Raw genomic sequence first — 18,075 nt, forward strand, 5'->3', positions numbered from 1 at the left:
ACGTGTGGTAACTTATAATAGGAAATATATGGTACTTATAATGCCATATGTGTGGTACTTATAATCGCAAATGTATGGTACCTATAATGGCATATGTATGGTACTTATAAAGTCATAAGTACGGCACTTGTAAAGACATACGTATGGTTCTTATAAAGACATGTATGATACTTGTAATGGCATGTGTATGGCCCTTATAATGGCATATGTATGTTACTTATAATGACATCATATGGTACTTATAAAGACATAAGATGGTCCTTATAAAGCCATATGTATAGTACTCATAAAGCCATGAAAAGTAATGAACTTATAAAGACATGTATGATACTTATATTGGCATATGTATGGTACTTATAAAGGCATATGTATGGTATTTACATAGACATATATATGATACTTACAACGACATATCTATGGTACTTAGAAGGGCATATGTATGATACTTATATGGGCATATCAATGGTACTTACACGAGCCTATGTGTAATACTTATATGGCCATTTTATGGTCATGTGTATGGTACATATATTGTTACGTGTATGGTACTTATATGGGCATGAGAATGGTACTTATATGGGCATGAGAATGGTACTTATATGGTCATATGTATAGTACTTAACTCAGCCCGTCCTCCTAAGGTTCCTAACGTCAAGAAAAGGTCAATTTAAGGTGTAATCGCCTAACCTACCACAAGACCCAAATCAGAAAACGGGACAGTACGTCACTTTAGCGACCAGCTTACATTTTCTGCCACACAGCCTTTTGCCAGGAAAGAATCGCAGCCCGGGCGAAATCGTCATTTTTCTCAAAACTCAAAATCAAAACTAGCCATAGAATCGCTTTGAAAATGGTACCATTGTGTTTACCACAGCAATTTACATTTCTTTCTGTAAAGGCTTTCTTTGCTAATTTTCAATATGAAGGCCTTTACACGCATATTTACCGAGATACGGCCATCTCAAATATCAAAAATTTCATCGTGTTTTCTCAACATACTATTAAGAAAAATTTGTTGAAAAACATGTAATAATAATAATAAAGAGCTGAATAAAAAATGGGTAATGAAAATTAAGTAATTTCTATAATATTCCTTTACTTAGAGAGTATTTTGAATGGTACTTATATGGGCATATGTATGGTACTTACAACAGCATATGTATGGTACTTATAACAGCATATGTATGGTACTTATAACTGCATATGTATGGTACTTATATGGCATATGTATCGTGCTTATTATGGTATACGTGTGGAACTTATAATAGGAAATATATGGTACTTATAATGCCATATGTGTGGTACTTATAATCGCAAATGTATGGTACCTATAATGGCATATGTATGGTACTTATAAAGTCATAAGTACGGCACTTGTAAAGACATACGTATGGTTCTTATAAAGACATGTATGATACTTGTAATGGCATGTGTATGGCCCTTATAATGGCATATGTATGTTACTTATAATGACATCATATGGTACTTATAAAGACATAAGATGGTCCTTATAAAGCCATATGTATAGTACTCATAAAGCCATGAAAAGTACTGAACTTATAAAGACATGTATGATACTTATATTGGCATATGTATGGTACTTATAAAGGCATATGTATGGTATTTACATAGACATATATATGATACTTACAACGACATATCTATGGTACTTAGAAGGGCATATGTATGATACTTATATGGGCATATCAATGGTACTTACACGAGCCTATGTGTAATACTTATATGGCCATTTTATGGTCATGTGTATGGTACATATATTGTTACGTGTATGGTACTTATATGGGCATGAGAATGGTACTTATATGGGCATGAGAATGGTACTTATATGGTCATATGTATAGTACTTAACTCAGCCCGTCCTCCTAAGGTTCCTAACGTCAAGAAAAGGTCAATTTAAGGTGTAATCGCCTAACCTACCACAAGACCCAAATCAGAAAACGGGACAGTACGTCACTTTAGCGACCAGCTTACATTTTCTGCCACACAGCCTTTTGCCAGGAAAGAATCGCAGCCCGGGCGAAATCGTCATTTTTCTCAAAACTCAAAATCAAAACTAGCCATAGAATCGCTTTGAAAATGGTACCATTGTGTTTACCACAGCAATTTACATTTCTTTCTGTAAAGGCTTTCTTTGCTAATTTTCAATATGAAGGCCTTTACACGCATATTTACCGAGATACGGCCATCTCAAATATCAAAAATTTCATCGTGTTTTCTCAACATACTATTAAGAAAAATTTGTTGAAAAACATGTAATAATAATAATAAAGAGCTGAATAAAAAATGGGTAATGAAAATTAAGTAATTTCTATAATATTCCTTTACTTAGAGAGTATTTTGAATGGTACTTATATGGGCATATGTATGGTACTTACAACAGCATATGTATGGTACTTATAACAGCATATGTATGGTACTTATAACTGCATATGTATGGTACTTATATGGCATATGTATCGTGCTTATTATGGTATACGTGTGGTACTTATAATAGGAAATATATGGTACTTATAATGCCATATGTGTGGTACTTATAATCGCAAATGTATGGTACCTATAATGGCATATGTATGGTACTTATAAAGTCATAAGTACGGCACTTGTAAAGACATACGTATGGTTCTTATAAAGACATGTATGATACTTGTAATGGCATGTGTATGGCCCTTATAATGGCATATGTATGTTACTTATAATGACATCATATGGTACTTATAAAGACATAAGATGGTCCTTATAAAGCCATATGTATAGTACTCATAAAGCCATGAAAAGTACTGAACTTATAAAGACATGTATGATACTTATATTGGCATATGTATGGTACTCATAAAGGCATATGTATGGTATTTACATAGACATATATATGATACTTACAACGACATATCTATGGTACTTAGAAGGGCATATGTATGATACTTATATGGGCATATCAATGGTACTTACACGAGCCTATGTGTAATACTTATATGGCCATTTTATGGTCATGTGTATGGTACATATATTGTTACGTGTATGGTACTTATATGGGCATGAGAATGGTACTTATATGGGCATGAGAATGGTACTTATATGGTCATATGTATAGTACTTAACTCAGCCCGTCCTCCTAAGGTTCCTAACGTCAAGAAAAGGTCAATTTAAGGTGTAATCGCCTAACCTACCACAAGACCCAAATCAGAAAACGGGACAGTACGTCACTTTAGCGACCAGCTTACATTTTCTGCCACACAGCCTTTTGCCAGGAAAGAATCGCAGCCCGGGCGAAATCGTCATTTTTCTCAAAACTCAAAATCAAAACTAGCCATAGAATCGCTTTGAAAATGGTACCATTGTGTTTACCACAGCAATTTACATTTCTTTCTGTAAAGGCTTTCTTTGCTAATTTTCAATATGAAGGCCTTTACACGCATATTTACCGAGATACGGCCATCTCAAATATCAAAAATTTCATCGTGTTTTCTCAACATACTATTAAGAAAAATTTGTTGAAAAACATGTAATAATAATAATAAAGAGCTGAATAAAAAATGGGTAATGAAAATTAAGTAATTTCTATAATATTCCTTTACTTAGAGAGTATTTTGAATGGTACTTATATGGGCATATGTATGGTACTTACAACAGCATATGTATGGTACTTATAACAGCATATGTATGGTACTTATAACTGCATATGTATGGTACTTATATGGCATATGTATCGTGCTTATTATGGTATACGTGTGGAACTTATAATAGGAAATATATGGTACTTATAATGCCATATGTGTGGTACTTATAATCGCAAATGTATGGTACCTATAATGGCATATGTATGGTACTTATAAAGTCATAAGTACGGCACTTGTAAAGACATACGTATGGTTCTTATAAAGACATGTATGATACTTGTAATGGCATGTGTATGGCCCTTATAATGGCATATGTATGTTACTTATAATGACATCATATGGTACTTATAAAGACATAAGATGGTCCTTATAAAGCCATATGTATAGTACTCATAAAGCCATGAAAAGTACTGAACTTATAAAGACATGTATGATACTTATATTGGCATATGTATGGTACTTATAAAGGCATATGTATGGTATTTACATAGACATATATATGATACTTACAACGACATATCTATGGTACTTAGAAGGGCATATGTATGATACTTATATGGGCATATCAATGGTACTTACACGAGCCTATGTGTAATACTTATATGGCCATTTTATGGTCATGTGTATGGTACATATATTGTTACGTGTATGGTACTTATATGGGCATGAGAATGGTACTTATATGGGCATGAGAATGGTACTTATATGGTCATATGTATAGTACTTAACTCAGCCCGTCCTCCTAAGGTTCCTAACGTCAAGAAAAGGTCAATTTAAGGTGTAATCGCCTAACCTACCACAAGACCCAAATCAGAAAACGGGACAGTACGTCACTTTAGCGACCAGCTTACATTTTCTGCCACACAGCCTTTTGCCAGGAAAGAATCGCAGCCCGGGCGAAATCGTCATTTTTCTCAAAACTCAAAATCAAAACTAGCCATAGAATCGCTTTGAAAATGGTACCATTGTGTTTACCACAGCAATTTACATTTCTTTCTGTAAAGGCTTTCTTTGCTAATTTTCAATATGAAGGCCTTTACACGCATATTTACCGAGATACGGCCATCTCAAATATCAAAAATTTCATCGTGTTTTCTCAACATACTATTAAGAAAAATTTGTTGAAAAACATGTAATAATAATAATAAAGAGCTGAATAAAAAATGGGTAATGAAAATTAAGTAATTTCTATAATATTCCTTTACTTAGAGAGTATTTTGAATGGTACTTATATGGGCATATGTATGGTACTTACAACAGCATATGTATGGTACTTATAACAGCATATGTATGGTACTTATAACTGCATATGTATGGTACTTATATGGCATATGTATCGTGCTTATTATGGTATACGTGTGGTACTTATAATAGGAAATATATGGTACTTATAATGCCATATGTGTGGTACTTATAATCGCAAATGTATGGTACCTATAATGGCATATGTATGGTACTTATAAAGTCATAAGTACGGCACTTGTAAAGACATACGTATGGTTCTTATAAAGACATGTATGATACTTGTAATGGCATGTGTATGGCCCTTATAATGGCATATGTATGTTACTTATAATGACATCATATGGTACTTATAAAGACATAAGATGGTCCTTATAAAGCCATATGTATAGTACTCATAAAGCCATGAAAAGTACTGAACTTATAAAGACATGTATGATACTTATATTGGCATATGTATGGTACTCATAAAGGCATATGTATGGTATTTACATAGACATATATATGATACTTACAACGACATATCTATGGTACTTAGAAGGGCATATGTATGATACTTATATGGACATATCAATGGTACTTACACGAGCCTATGTGTAATACTTATATGGCCATTTTATGGTCATGTGTATGGTACATATATTGTTACGTGTATGGTACTTATATGGGCATGAGAATGGTACTTATATGGGCATGAGAATGGTACTTATATGGTCATATGTATAGTACTTAACTCAGCCCGTCCTCCTAAGGTTCCTAACGTCAAGAAAAGGTCAATTTAAGGTGTAATCGCCTAACCTACCACAAGACCCAAATCAGAAAACGGGACAGTACGTCACTTTAGCGACCAGCTTACATTTTCTGCCACACAGCCTTTTGCCAGGAAAGAATCGCAGCCCGGGCGAAATCGTCATTTTTCTCAAAACTCAAAATCAAAACTAGCCATAGAATCGCTTTGAAAATGGTACCATTGTGTTTACCACAGCAATTTACATTTCTTTCTGTAAAGGCTTTCTTTGCTAATTTTCAATATGAAGGCCTTTACACGCATATTTACCGAGATACGGCCATCTCAAATATCAAAAATTTCATCGTGTTTTCTCAACATACTATTAAGAAAAATTTGTTGAAAAACATGTAATAATAATAATAAAGAGCTGAATAAAAAATGGGTAATGAAAATTAAGTAATTTCTATAATATTCCTTTACTTAGAGAGTATTTTGAATGGTACTTATATGGGCATATGTATGGTACTTACAACAGCATATGTATGGTACTTATAACAGCATATGTATGGTACTTATAACTGCATATGTATGGTACTTATATGGCATATGTATCGTGCTTATTATGGTATACGTGTGGTACTTATAATAGGAAATATATGGTACTTATAATGCCATATGTGTGGTACTTATAATCGCAAATGTATGGTACCTATAATGGCATATGTATGGTACTTATAAAGTCATAAGTACGGTACTTGTAAAGACATACGTATGGTTCTTATAAAGACATGTATGATACTTGTAATGGCATGTGTATGGCCCTTATAATGGCATATGTATGTTACTTATAATGACATCATATGGTACTTATAAAGACATAAGATGGTCCTTATAAAGCCATATGTATAGTACTCATAAAGCCATGAAAAGTACTGAACTTATAAAGACATGTATGATACTTATATTGGCATATGTATGGTACTTATAAAGGCATATGTATGGTATTTACATAGACACATATATGATACTTACAACGACATATCTATGGTACTTAGAAGGGCATATGTATGATACTTATATGGGCATATCAATGGTACTTACACGAGCCTATGTGTAATAATTATATGGCCATTTTATGGTCATGTGTATGGTACATATATTGTTACGTGTATGGTACTTATATGGGCATGAGAATGGTACTTATATGGGCATGAGAATGGTACTTATATGGTCATATGTATAGTACTTAACTCAGCCCGTCCTCCTAAGGTTCCTAACGTCAAGAAAAGGTCAATTTAAGGTGTAATCGCCTAACCTACCACAAGACCCAAATCAGAAAACGGGACAGTACGTCACTTTAGCGACCAGCTTACATTTTCTGCCACACAGCCTTTTGCTAGGAAAGAATCGCAGCCCGGGCGAAATCGTCATTTTTCTCAAAACTCAAAATCAAAACTAGCCATAGAATCGCTTTGAAAATGGTACCATTGTGTTTACCACAGCAATTTACATTTTTTTCTGTAAAGGCTTTCTTTGCTAATTTTCAATATGAAGGCCTTTACACGCATATTTACCGAGATACGGCCATCTCAAATATCAAAAATTTCATCGTGTTTTCTCAACATACTATTAAGAAAAATTTGTTGAAAAACATGTAATAATAATAATAAAGAGCTGAATAAAAAATGGGTAATGAAAATTAAGTAATTTCTATAATATTCCTTTACTTAGAGAGTATTTTGAATGGTACTTATATGGGCATATGTATGGTACTTACAACAGCATATGTATGGTACTTATAACAGCATATGTATGGTACTTATAACTGCATATGTATGGTACTTATATGGCATATGTATCGTGCTTATTATGGTATACGTGTGGTACTTATAATAGGAAATATATGGTACTTATAATGCCATATGTGTGGTACTTATAATCGCAAATGTATGGTACCTATAATGGCATATGTATGGTACTTATAAAGTCATAAGTACGGCACTTGTAAAGACATACGTATGGTTCTTATAAAGACATGTATGATACTTGTAATGGCATGTGTATGGCCCTTATAATGGCATATGTATGTTACTTATAATGACATCATATGGTACTTATAAAGACATAAGATGGTCCTTATAAAGCCATATGTATAGTACTCATAAAGCCATGAAAAGTACTGAACTTATAAAGACATGTATGATACTTATATTGGCATATGTATGGTACTTATAAAGGCATATGTATGGTATTTACATAGACATATATATGATACTTACAACGACATATCTATGGTACTTAGAAGGGCATATGTATGATACTTATATGGGCATATCAATGGTACTTACACGAGCCTATGTGTAATACTTATATGGCCATTTTATGGTCATGTGTATGGTACATATATTGTTACGTGTATGGTACTTATATGGGCATGAGAATGGTACTTATATGGGCATGAGAATGGTACTTATATGGTCATATGTATAGTACTTAACTCAGCCCGTCCTCCTAAGGTTCCTAACGTCAAGAAAAGGTCAATTTAAGGTGTAATCGCCTAACCTACCACAAGACCCAAATCAGAAAACGGGACAGTACGTCACTTTAGCGACCAGCTTACATTTTCTGCCACACAGCCTTTTGCCAGGAAAGAATCGCAGCCCGGGCGAAATCGTCATTTTTCTCAAAACTCAAAATCAAAACTAGCCATAGAATCGCTTTGAAAATGGTACCAATAATGAACCAATAAGGATCCCCAGCTTGAATGTTTGAAGTTGTTAATTTCAAAATCTAATTCACAAGCTAAATTCAACATTCCATTGCAAATGTTGCAACAGAACAACAGGTACAACAGGTACAACATTTGCAATATAATCGACAGTGAAGTTGTAATCGTCTGTCAGTCAAGAGCTGATAATGGCCGCTCGACAACTACAATATATATAATATATACAATAACAAACTAACAAACACAGCAACACAAACTTCCTGACACAACACTGGATGATGTTAATTATTTGCTTTCAGTTGACTTAAGATATTGCTCGTTAATGACAAATTAAGTGATTTTAACTTATTGAAGTGTGAACATTTATGCTTTATACTATTAACGTCCAAGATAACATTGTTCAGAATATTATTCTGAATAAGTGGCGTCCTCGACGATCACCACGTGACGTCGGACGGGTCCTCGGCGCTCCTCTCGTCCTCAGAACAAAACTTCCCGTCACCTTCCTCGCTCTTCCTGTCTCCGGGGGGTCCACTACCACCCGTAGGATGGGTATGGGGGTCCACTACCACCCGTAGGATATGTATGGGGTTCACTACCACCTGTAGGATATGTATGGGGTCCACTACCACCCGTAGGATGGGTATGGGGTCCACTACCACCCGTAGGATGGGTATGGGGGTCCACTACCACACGTAGGATGAGTATGGGGTCCACTACCACCCGTAGGATGGGTATGGGGGTCCACTACCACACGTAGGATGGGTATGGGGTCCACTATCGCCCACATGTGTGCGGTAGTGGACCCCATAACAATCCTGGCGAAAAAAGTGGACGCCGTACCCGTTCAATGGGCGGTTGTAGGCCCCATACCCATCCTGCAGGTAGTAATGGACCCCATACCCATCCTGTGGAAGTCGTCGTCTAATCATCACCCGATGTGTGGTTAGTCTTCATATCTTCAGCCACTTTATTTTGACTCGTCGTCTGAAATTTCTCTTCACTTCTCTTCACTTCTCTTCTCTTCTCTTCTCTTCTCTTCTCTTCTCTTCTCTTCTCTTCTCTTCTCTTCTCTTCTCTCTCAACATCCACTCACAAACCCTGCAGCACTCAAGCTAAATAGAGAGCAAACAAGGGTCCGAATGAACCCTAATGGAGTGTACAGAAGAACGTGACTGGTCCCTCGCTAGGTTCTCTCCCACCTGCTGCCCCAACACCCACCTGCTGGCCCCCAACACCCACCTGCTGGCCCCCAACACCCACCTGCTGCCCCCCAACACCCACCTGTTGCCTCAAACACTCACCTGCTGCCCCCCAACACCCACCTGCTGGCCCCAACATCCACGTGTTACCTCAAACACTCACCTGCTGCCCCCCAACACCCACCTGCTGACCCCCAACACCCACCTGCTGGCCCCAACATCCACGTGTTACCTCAAACACTCACCTGCTGCCCCCCAACACCCACCTGCTGACCCCCAACACCCACCTGCTGGCCCCAACATCCACCTGCTGGCCCCAACACCCACCTGCTGGCCCCCCAACACCCACCTGCTGCCTCCAACACCCACCTGCTGCCTCCAACACCCACCTTCCTCACAGTTACTCCCCTATCAGTTCACACAGGCATGACCTTTCATGCCTGTGTGAACTGATAGGGGATAATGTATGTCCAGGAGAACGTCGCATATAGCATCGCTCGTCATATTATTATCAGCCCAGGCCTTCGTCGGTAGCTAGGACAGGATAAGGTAGGATAGGTTAGGTTGTGTGTTTTAATCCCGTTGCCAGTTACTGTACTGTGCCCCAGTATTCGTTTATCTAAGGAGGATGAAGGAGTCCTGAAGCAGGTAGTAGTATGTTAACACATGTACTACAAGTTAACACAAGGTACCTTTGGGGTCGACCGCTGGATGGAATGGACCTGGTCTGAGGACGAGTTGCCTTAAAGACAAACTCGTTTACTGCCCGTTGACTCTTCCTGAAGGATCCTACAATCATGCAAAATTTGGAAACATTAATTATACGTATTGAAAATTTACCAGAGTGCCTCCATCCCCATTGGCCTCGATGGGGACAGGAAGCCAGTGGCTTGTAAGAAATCCCTCCACCACCCATTGTTCTAGAGGGCTGTTTCACGTTCATAAGGCACAGGCGATTAATGGGTGACAAAGCCGTTGCCCCCCTGAGCCCCTTAAATTGGACCATTTAAGCAAGTGATCTCAATTAAATGTTTTCCAATTTTGTCAGTATTTTGAAAGCCTCGATAAGATCAACACTATCATATCTAACGAATGTGTTTGCGAAAGATGTATAGAGAGGAGAGAACGAGAGCGATAACTATATGTGTATCTCAAACGAGTTTCATTTTACCAGCAAAAGCAGAATTGTAAGACATTTGAAATGTATACATTTAACTACAAGGAAAAGTATTATATTCCGCCTGAGTGGACATTAAAGACGCTAATCTGACATTTTTCTTGCCATAACAAAAGAAAACCGGAGTTGGTGATGGTGGTGATAACCGCTACCCATTGTAACTACCCTCCACCACCACTACCACCCTCAACAACCCCAACAGGCGGACACTAACCAGTGTCTACAGTCAGGGGTCCACACTCGTAGCGGCACAAATGTATAATGGCTAAATCGAATATGACCTCGTCTTGACTTTCCACCTTGAGGATTGAACCCCTTGTTACCCCTCCTCCCCGCTCCCAACACCTGTATGTCCCACTCCTATGTCCGGATACCGTATGTCCCACACGCAATATCCGGATATAATATCCACACTATGTAATGTCCGGATAAAGCGTGCGTCCCTTCACCCGGCACCTAATGCCTGCTTCACCTCTCTCTCTCTCTCTCTACCTCTCGAGTTCTTCCTTCAAAACATATAATAATATTAAGGACACTAACAACAGTATCGACCTCTGCCCGTCCCAGTTCGTCGCCCTCGGGATCTACACTCTCACCAGCCCCGGCTCGTTTGGGTGCGCAGCCCTCTAATTACACACCGAATTACCAAAATAAACTGACCCCTTTTTCCGTCAGATAAACTGCCAGGACTCACGAACAGTCCCGGAAATATCTTGAGCTACGACCGCTGACACGCACGCAGCCAACACACACCAAATCCCCACTCGCAAATCCCCACTCGCAAATCCCCACACGCAAATCCTCACTTGAAAATCCCTTCTTGCAAATCCCCGTTTGTAAATCCCCGTCTGCAAATCCCCACACAATGCGACGATACATTTTCATTCCCTTGCTTTACTTTCTGCTTGGTCAAACATGTATAAGGAGAAGTGCAAATACTGCATACGAGGCAACGGTGATGGAGCTGGGAGGGAGAGAGGGGGAGAGAGGGAGAGGGAGAGAGGGAGAGGGAGAGGGTGAGAGGGGGAGTGGGAGAGGTGGGAACATACAAGGGTTTGGAAGGGAGAGAGACATTTACTTTTAGTTTATTTTATATACATACAAAAAGGTATTAGTAACCATTTAATGCCTCGCCGACGTAGAACTAACATCAGCTAAGCGTAGGTCAGAAATGACCCAATTTTACCCTAATTGTCCTCGATAAATCTCTCATACTTCTAGGTGATCTTGTTTTAAGGTCTTGTTTTAATCAGGATAATTCTACGATAACTGAGTTTACTCGAGGGGCCAGTATCTAGCGGCCTCGACGAGGACAGGAAGCCGGCGGCTTATCAAAGGTTTCCCCCATTTATCCTGATGTTTTAACGAGGTGGATCTAGAAATTCAGCAGCGTTTCTGTTAAAAGAAGAAGTTGACTGTTGAAGACTTATAATTTTTTTACATGAAAATGTGGATATTTCCCAGCTAAAGTGCACACCCGCGATACAAGTGACTTGTGCACTTAAAGGGCACAAGAACAAGGTTGTTGTTGTTTTAGTCAGCTACTGGGAACAAAAAGTTCCAAGTAGCACGGACTATGGTGAGCCCGTAGTGGACTTACCTGGCACAGGAGCGGGGCTGTAACTTTCTTCCAAGCCCCATCGCCCTGTCCTTTCATATCCCCATTCCCTACCCTCACCCCTCCAACCACCAACAGACTTTTACATTGATTTATATCGAAGGGAAACCCGGCTGCACCTGGCTCTCCTCCCTCTTTCCACCTCACCTCACCCTGTGGTTGTTATATTGAGCGCATATTTTACTACAATATACTTGTTGATAATCCTCAAATTTTACTATAATATACCAACTAATCTTCGTCAAATTTTCTTACAATGTTCCTGTTAACTTCAATTTTGCTAGAAATTACCTACTTAAAATTATCTGTTAGATTAAGGACCTGCCCGAATCGCTATGCCTGTTAGTGGCTTTACAAGAATGTAAAAACATCAATATGTACTCTCACAAACCCAATGTACCTTCTTATATATATATACATTTATATATGTTCCCCCTCGTCCCGCATCTCCCCCCATCCCCCTCCCTTTTCATCTTTCCCTTCTTCCCTCCATCCGCCTCTTTTCCCTTCTCTAGGAAAATTAATTATTAACCAGTACTGAAAAAATTATGGGGTCTGAAAATATATTCAGTTTGTAGTTTTCAAGTGAGCGGTAAAGCCTACATACATCAGATCCCCGATTTCATTTCAGACCGTGCGATGTTTATGAAAATCGTACGTGAGGTTAGGTTATAGGTTCATACTTCTTAAAGCATTTAACTTAAGTATAGACTCGACCAGCAAATGTTCGTCCCGGACCCCAGACCATTCCCCCTGTATGGGTGAGGCAGATCTCCACACAACTGGCCTCCAACTTTGCACACACACACACACACACACATTCTTATAGGTATAGACATGAAAATGTAGTATAGTACCAGTCACTGTTACGCAGATTTATCGTTTGCTGATTTACCAACCTTTCTGTTTCATGTGGCAGGTGGATTGTGCAGGCAGGTCATGTGGTCTGACACGGCGTCCCACGGCCAGATCTTCAACCACGGCTTCGGTCACGCTCCTGCCCTCGACCGTCTGTGTTTGCACTCACGGTGAGTCCCGCAGTCTGGGATTGTCTCTGTCTCCATTTTAGGTAGGTCCCGGAGCCTTGGGACATCTCTATACCCTGCAGCTTTCCATCATTCCAACCAGCTCCCAGGAGGTTTCCCATCAAACGATTAAGTTATATCAAAAGCCCCCATCCCACCATCCTACCTACCTAGAAATCTAAAAGCCCACTCTCCCATCCTACCCAATCAAAAGCCCCATCCTACCCAGCCATTAGAACCTCTCAACCTACCCAACTAATAGAACACCCCCCCTCTTCCCCCCATCCCAGCGTCCCATCTCGCGTGTCCAGCAACCTCACTCCCACTCACCCATCCCACAAAGTGACGGAAGTTTGGACAATGGAGTCGATATCGGTACTACTTACCGTCCCCTTCCACTACTTGTTCCTCCTCTTCCTCCCTCGTCATCTTCTTCCCCAGAACCATGTTGTTCCAGGAATATGATCCACCAACTGTTTTATATCCATGTCCCCAGTTACTTCTGGATGCGTAGGGGTGAATAGAGGAGCAATGCCCAATCCTTCCACCTTGCTCTGGATTGGAACCCAGGTCTTCTGCCTTGCATGTCTGGTGCTACATAGCCTTCCCGGTTTGGTGCCTTCTATTGATAATTACTTACTTACCTTGCATGTCAGATGTTGAACCAAAACGTATCCTTGTATTACTGGCTCACGGTCCTCTCCCATACAACTGGCTCACTTTCCGCTCTCATATTACACATTTCCACAACTCATATGGGGGTTGGGCCCAGCCTAGCCCACCCAGCCAGCCCAACCTGCTAGCCAGGGTTCAGGCTCCTGGTGCACTGGAGAAAATCCAGTAGATTCCATCATGGGTTGACATGTGGTGAACCTAGATTGGGTACTCTCAGTTGGGTGCTCTGCTCCTGTCTACATGCAGTAGCTTTGCTCCACCTACATCTTTGCCACTGTCTGGTACTGGATCGGCTTTGGGTGACTCGCCAGTTGGCGGAGCCATTGTGCGAGAGCCATTTTTTTTTTTTTTTGCCTGTGTGGTTTGTGGATGGGCAAGGTTTGGCTCTGGGTATTGTTCTGGTTTCTCCAGCTCTGCCCATTTTGTTACTCCTAGGACCTGCAATTCGAGCCCTGCCCACACACTGTTGAGTTTTGCTCTGCCAGCTTTCCCCATTCAGGTTTTGGGGTTCACTTCCAGGCACCATTTCGGCCATTGCTTGTGTTTGTGGACATATTGGCTATAGGTTGGGGCTTCATAATCAATGATCAACAGACTGGCTGCCCGGGGTTAGTGATTGGGTCTGTTCCTCTGGGTACAGTGTACAGCATATGAATTTGCAGCTGTGTGACATGCCCTGTGGAAGATTTGGCTTCCTCTGGGCTCCATACGCCAGTTCCATTTCAGTTGCTTCCCTGCGGTTCAATGCCTGATCCTAGGGAGGTCGCTTCGGTCTGTTGCCCAGTGGAGCTGGCTGCTTCATGTGGCTAAGCTTCTAGATTCTCTGGGGATTTTTCTCTGAATGCTTCACATGCGGTGTGTATCCAATTTATTAGCTTGTCCCACAAGAAAGTAACAAGGAAGGCTTGTCCCTTCCACAGAGTGGATCATCATCAATGCATCCTTCCATTGGCAAGTGTGGAACCGGAACCATCTTTTCTATGCGCCTCTGTTCTCCAATCGTGGTGGAAGTTCATTTCCCTTGTTTCCCCCACAGCTCAGTTGGTGCTCTGAGTTCGGTCCAGCCGCAAGTTGTATTTGAGGAGGGTGATCCTTCTGGGTCCTTGGTGACTGGCCCCACCTTAGTTTCTGCAGCTTCTCACTTGGTGTCTGAACCGAGATGATTTCCTGTAGTCACGCCTGTTTCAGTAAATCTGTTTGATGATGTATTAGCTGGTTCTAAATTTCTGCTTTTCATGTCTAGTAATTTTGATGTGGGTCTATCATTTGTTTAGTGAGAACGTGGCTGTGTTGCTGGTGACCCACCTGCACCTTTCTTCACTGCAGCAGCATGTAGTTGCCTGGAGCTCATTTCACCACTCTGTCCCTTTGGCATCTTTCATTGGTTTTGGTGGTGGCAATTAGTACTACTTCAATGAGTTTCAAGCTAGAGTGAATGTTTTGTTCTGTGCGAATTGTTTGCATAATTGTTTGGCACTGTCGAAGCTTTGTTTTTGACGAGTCCTCCAGTTGTCTATAAAGCTTCACTGACATTCTTGATGCTTTTCTGGAGGGGCGACACATTGTCTCTCGCTACCTGCCAGGTTCTGGCTCTGGTTCCCAGTAGGCCAAACAGAACTTCCACAACTTTATGTGACCCATTAGCAAGGGCCCTACCAGAAAGTGGTTTTTCATTACATTCAATGCAGGGTTTCCCCAAAAATCAAGCTGACATAATTCCCACTGTACAGGCTGGGTTGTGTACTGGCTGGAAGTTTGCGATCTGGACTACGAAGCAGCCACCAGCAGGATGGTGCCGGCAACCTGCCTTCCACATCTGAAATTTCAGCAGAGGCTGCAATCTTTGTTGCGGTGAGTAAAAGTAGACAGAGTAGCAATAGAAGTAAAGAGAAAATGTGAATGTTGTAGAAGTAGTAATGATAGAATTCAAACCCAGACCATTAAACATTCAGTTTTTCAACTTAGCAACTGCACCTTATACCTGAATAAAGAACAAAAACTCAAGAACAATGGTAGTTCATATTGCTCATATCTTACAAGCAATGGAAGGGGAGAGACAATGGGAAGGAGAGCAAAGGAAAGATGGGGGTGCAGTCATTTTATACCCCAATGGAAGAAATAAAGATAGGTGAAGTGTAAAAGTTCAAGGTATATCAGCAGCTGTTGAAATACCTTGAACATTAAGATAAATATTGTAATTCTTAAAAACACTTTAATTCCTAAGTAAACAATTGCAATTATATTAAAAACTGATAATAAAGTACAGTACTGTATTGCTAATTAGAATATAAGCTAATTTATACTCTATATATAATCTATAAATTATATATTTATAATATATAAATATAATTTATATATTATTAAGCTTGGTTAAGAATAAAGCTAGACATGATACTGAATATACAGTGCATTAAGAAGGTAGCTACACATCTCTGCAAATATGAATCGTGCAGTAAGATGTTTTCTAAGATACCTAAGTAGAGTAAATTTAAATGCATTTTGTTTCCATATGCTTTATGAACATGTTTTTCGATAGTAAAAGATAACTTTGCTAATTCAGTACTTCCTTGCAGGTGATTGTTGTGTTCTATGCAGCAATCATTGTCATCCTCCTTGGCACTAACATGCGTGGCCCCAAGTCTTCGTCTTCAAGACCCCGCCGTTCTCGTTCTCGATCTAGATCTAGATCTAGGTCTAGGTCTCGCCATCAGCTCGTCCTCAACCCTCGTGATGGCTCAGTCTCCACACAACATACTCACAAGAAGAAAGATTTACCTTCCTCACAACTTTCTGGTATTAATAATGTGTGAAGGGAAAAGTTGTCAAAGCTCTGATGAGTGAGAATACAGTATACATCTTTTCTTGTTCTCAGATCCTACATCCAACATGTCTCTAGTAATGCATGAGGCTGTGGCATGAGCCATCTTCTCAGGTGGAGTTTTTACCCTTAACAATTTTCTTTCCTTGTCAATGTCAATGGCGAGATGCTTTAGTAATTATTTGACAAACACCAACTTAGAATATTTATACAAATGTCCTGGTTCTTAAGTGATGCTTTCATATTCTTAATGATGTTTAATATTCTCTGTCTCTAATCTTATGGACATTACTCTCAGCCACCTGAACTACTAATTTTCATAACTAAAAATATACTGTGATCTTCAGGAATTATTCACTCTTTTCTACTGGGATTTTAGCAATTTAATTATGCTTCCAAACACAGATGACTTGTACACACTTGAGGGTAATATACATATCCTTTCCTGTAAGAAATGAGACATACCATGTGAGATGTAATCCTTTATCTGTGTGTATACTGTTAGCCCTTTTGAGGTATTTAGACAGAACTTGTAAACTATGATAGTGTTCTAGTTTTACGTACAGTATTAGGTTCGGCAAACTTAGAGCTAGGTGAGAACTTACAGCCTAGTTCAGTACCTCTAAATGGAGTATCTGTTGAGAATCTTGCCTGTGATGAAGCAGGCTGGCCATTTCTCCACCAACCCAAAAGGTGTGTGTTTTGAAGAGTACAAATACACCAATACTTTTCAAAATTGGTGCCTGCACAAGACAGGTTATTGTTTACATTACCATCTTGCTCTCAACACACAGCTTCCACATACAGTAATGTGTTTTGGTTTACAGCATCATTATCCTTTCATAACCAGTCATTGTCTTTATAAAGCTACTGTACCTGTAACATTATAATTTGATTTTTATTATCTCTGAAGCTCCATAATCTAAAAAGATACCCATAATATCTACTATGAAACTTTTTACCATGTGCAATATTTGTCTGAAAATTTACTCTCCTTTCCTCTTGTAATTTGTTTTGTCTATCTGCAGCCATCTTCACTTCAATACCGCCAAATGTTTCCATTTCATAGTCCTTAACATACTCAGTAATAAAGAAGTCGTGCACTTCTCCAGGACATAACTACAAGATGCCACATTCAACACCATCACCAACCAAACTGTAGATTAGGTCAGGTTAGGTCAAATTAGGCCAGACTGTAACCAAATGGTTACAGTCTGACCAAGTA

General features: G+C 39.6%; 1 protein-coding gene across 2 annotated transcripts in view; it reads left to right on the plus strand.

Annotated features, from left to right (window-relative positions):
• The window catches only part of LOC123746099 (uncharacterized), a 171,570-nt gene extending 153,836 nt beyond the window's left edge, over positions 1 to 17,734 (plus strand). For both annotated transcript variants that reach the window (XM_069314101.1, XM_045727372.2), the window contains exons 3-5: positions 13,252 to 13,360; positions 15,763 to 15,883; positions 16,606 to 17,734. In XM_069314101.1, the coding sequence (XP_069170202.1) occupies positions 13,272 to 13,360; positions 15,763 to 15,883; positions 16,606 to 16,842 (447 nt within the window). In that variant the 5' untranslated portion in view covers positions 13,252 to 13,271 and the 3' untranslated portion in view covers positions 16,843 to 17,734. The remainder of the gene's footprint in view (positions 1 to 13,251; positions 13,361 to 15,762; positions 15,884 to 16,605) is intronic.
• Positions 17,735 to 18,075: the final 341 nt, after the last annotated feature.

The sequence above is a fragment of the Procambarus clarkii genome, chromosome 78 (assembly GCF_040958095.1).
Source record: "Procambarus clarkii isolate CNS0578487 chromosome 78, FALCON_Pclarkii_2.0, whole genome shotgun sequence".
NCBI classification, from domain to species: Eukaryota; Metazoa; Arthropoda; class Malacostraca; order Decapoda; family Cambaridae; genus Procambarus; species Procambarus clarkii.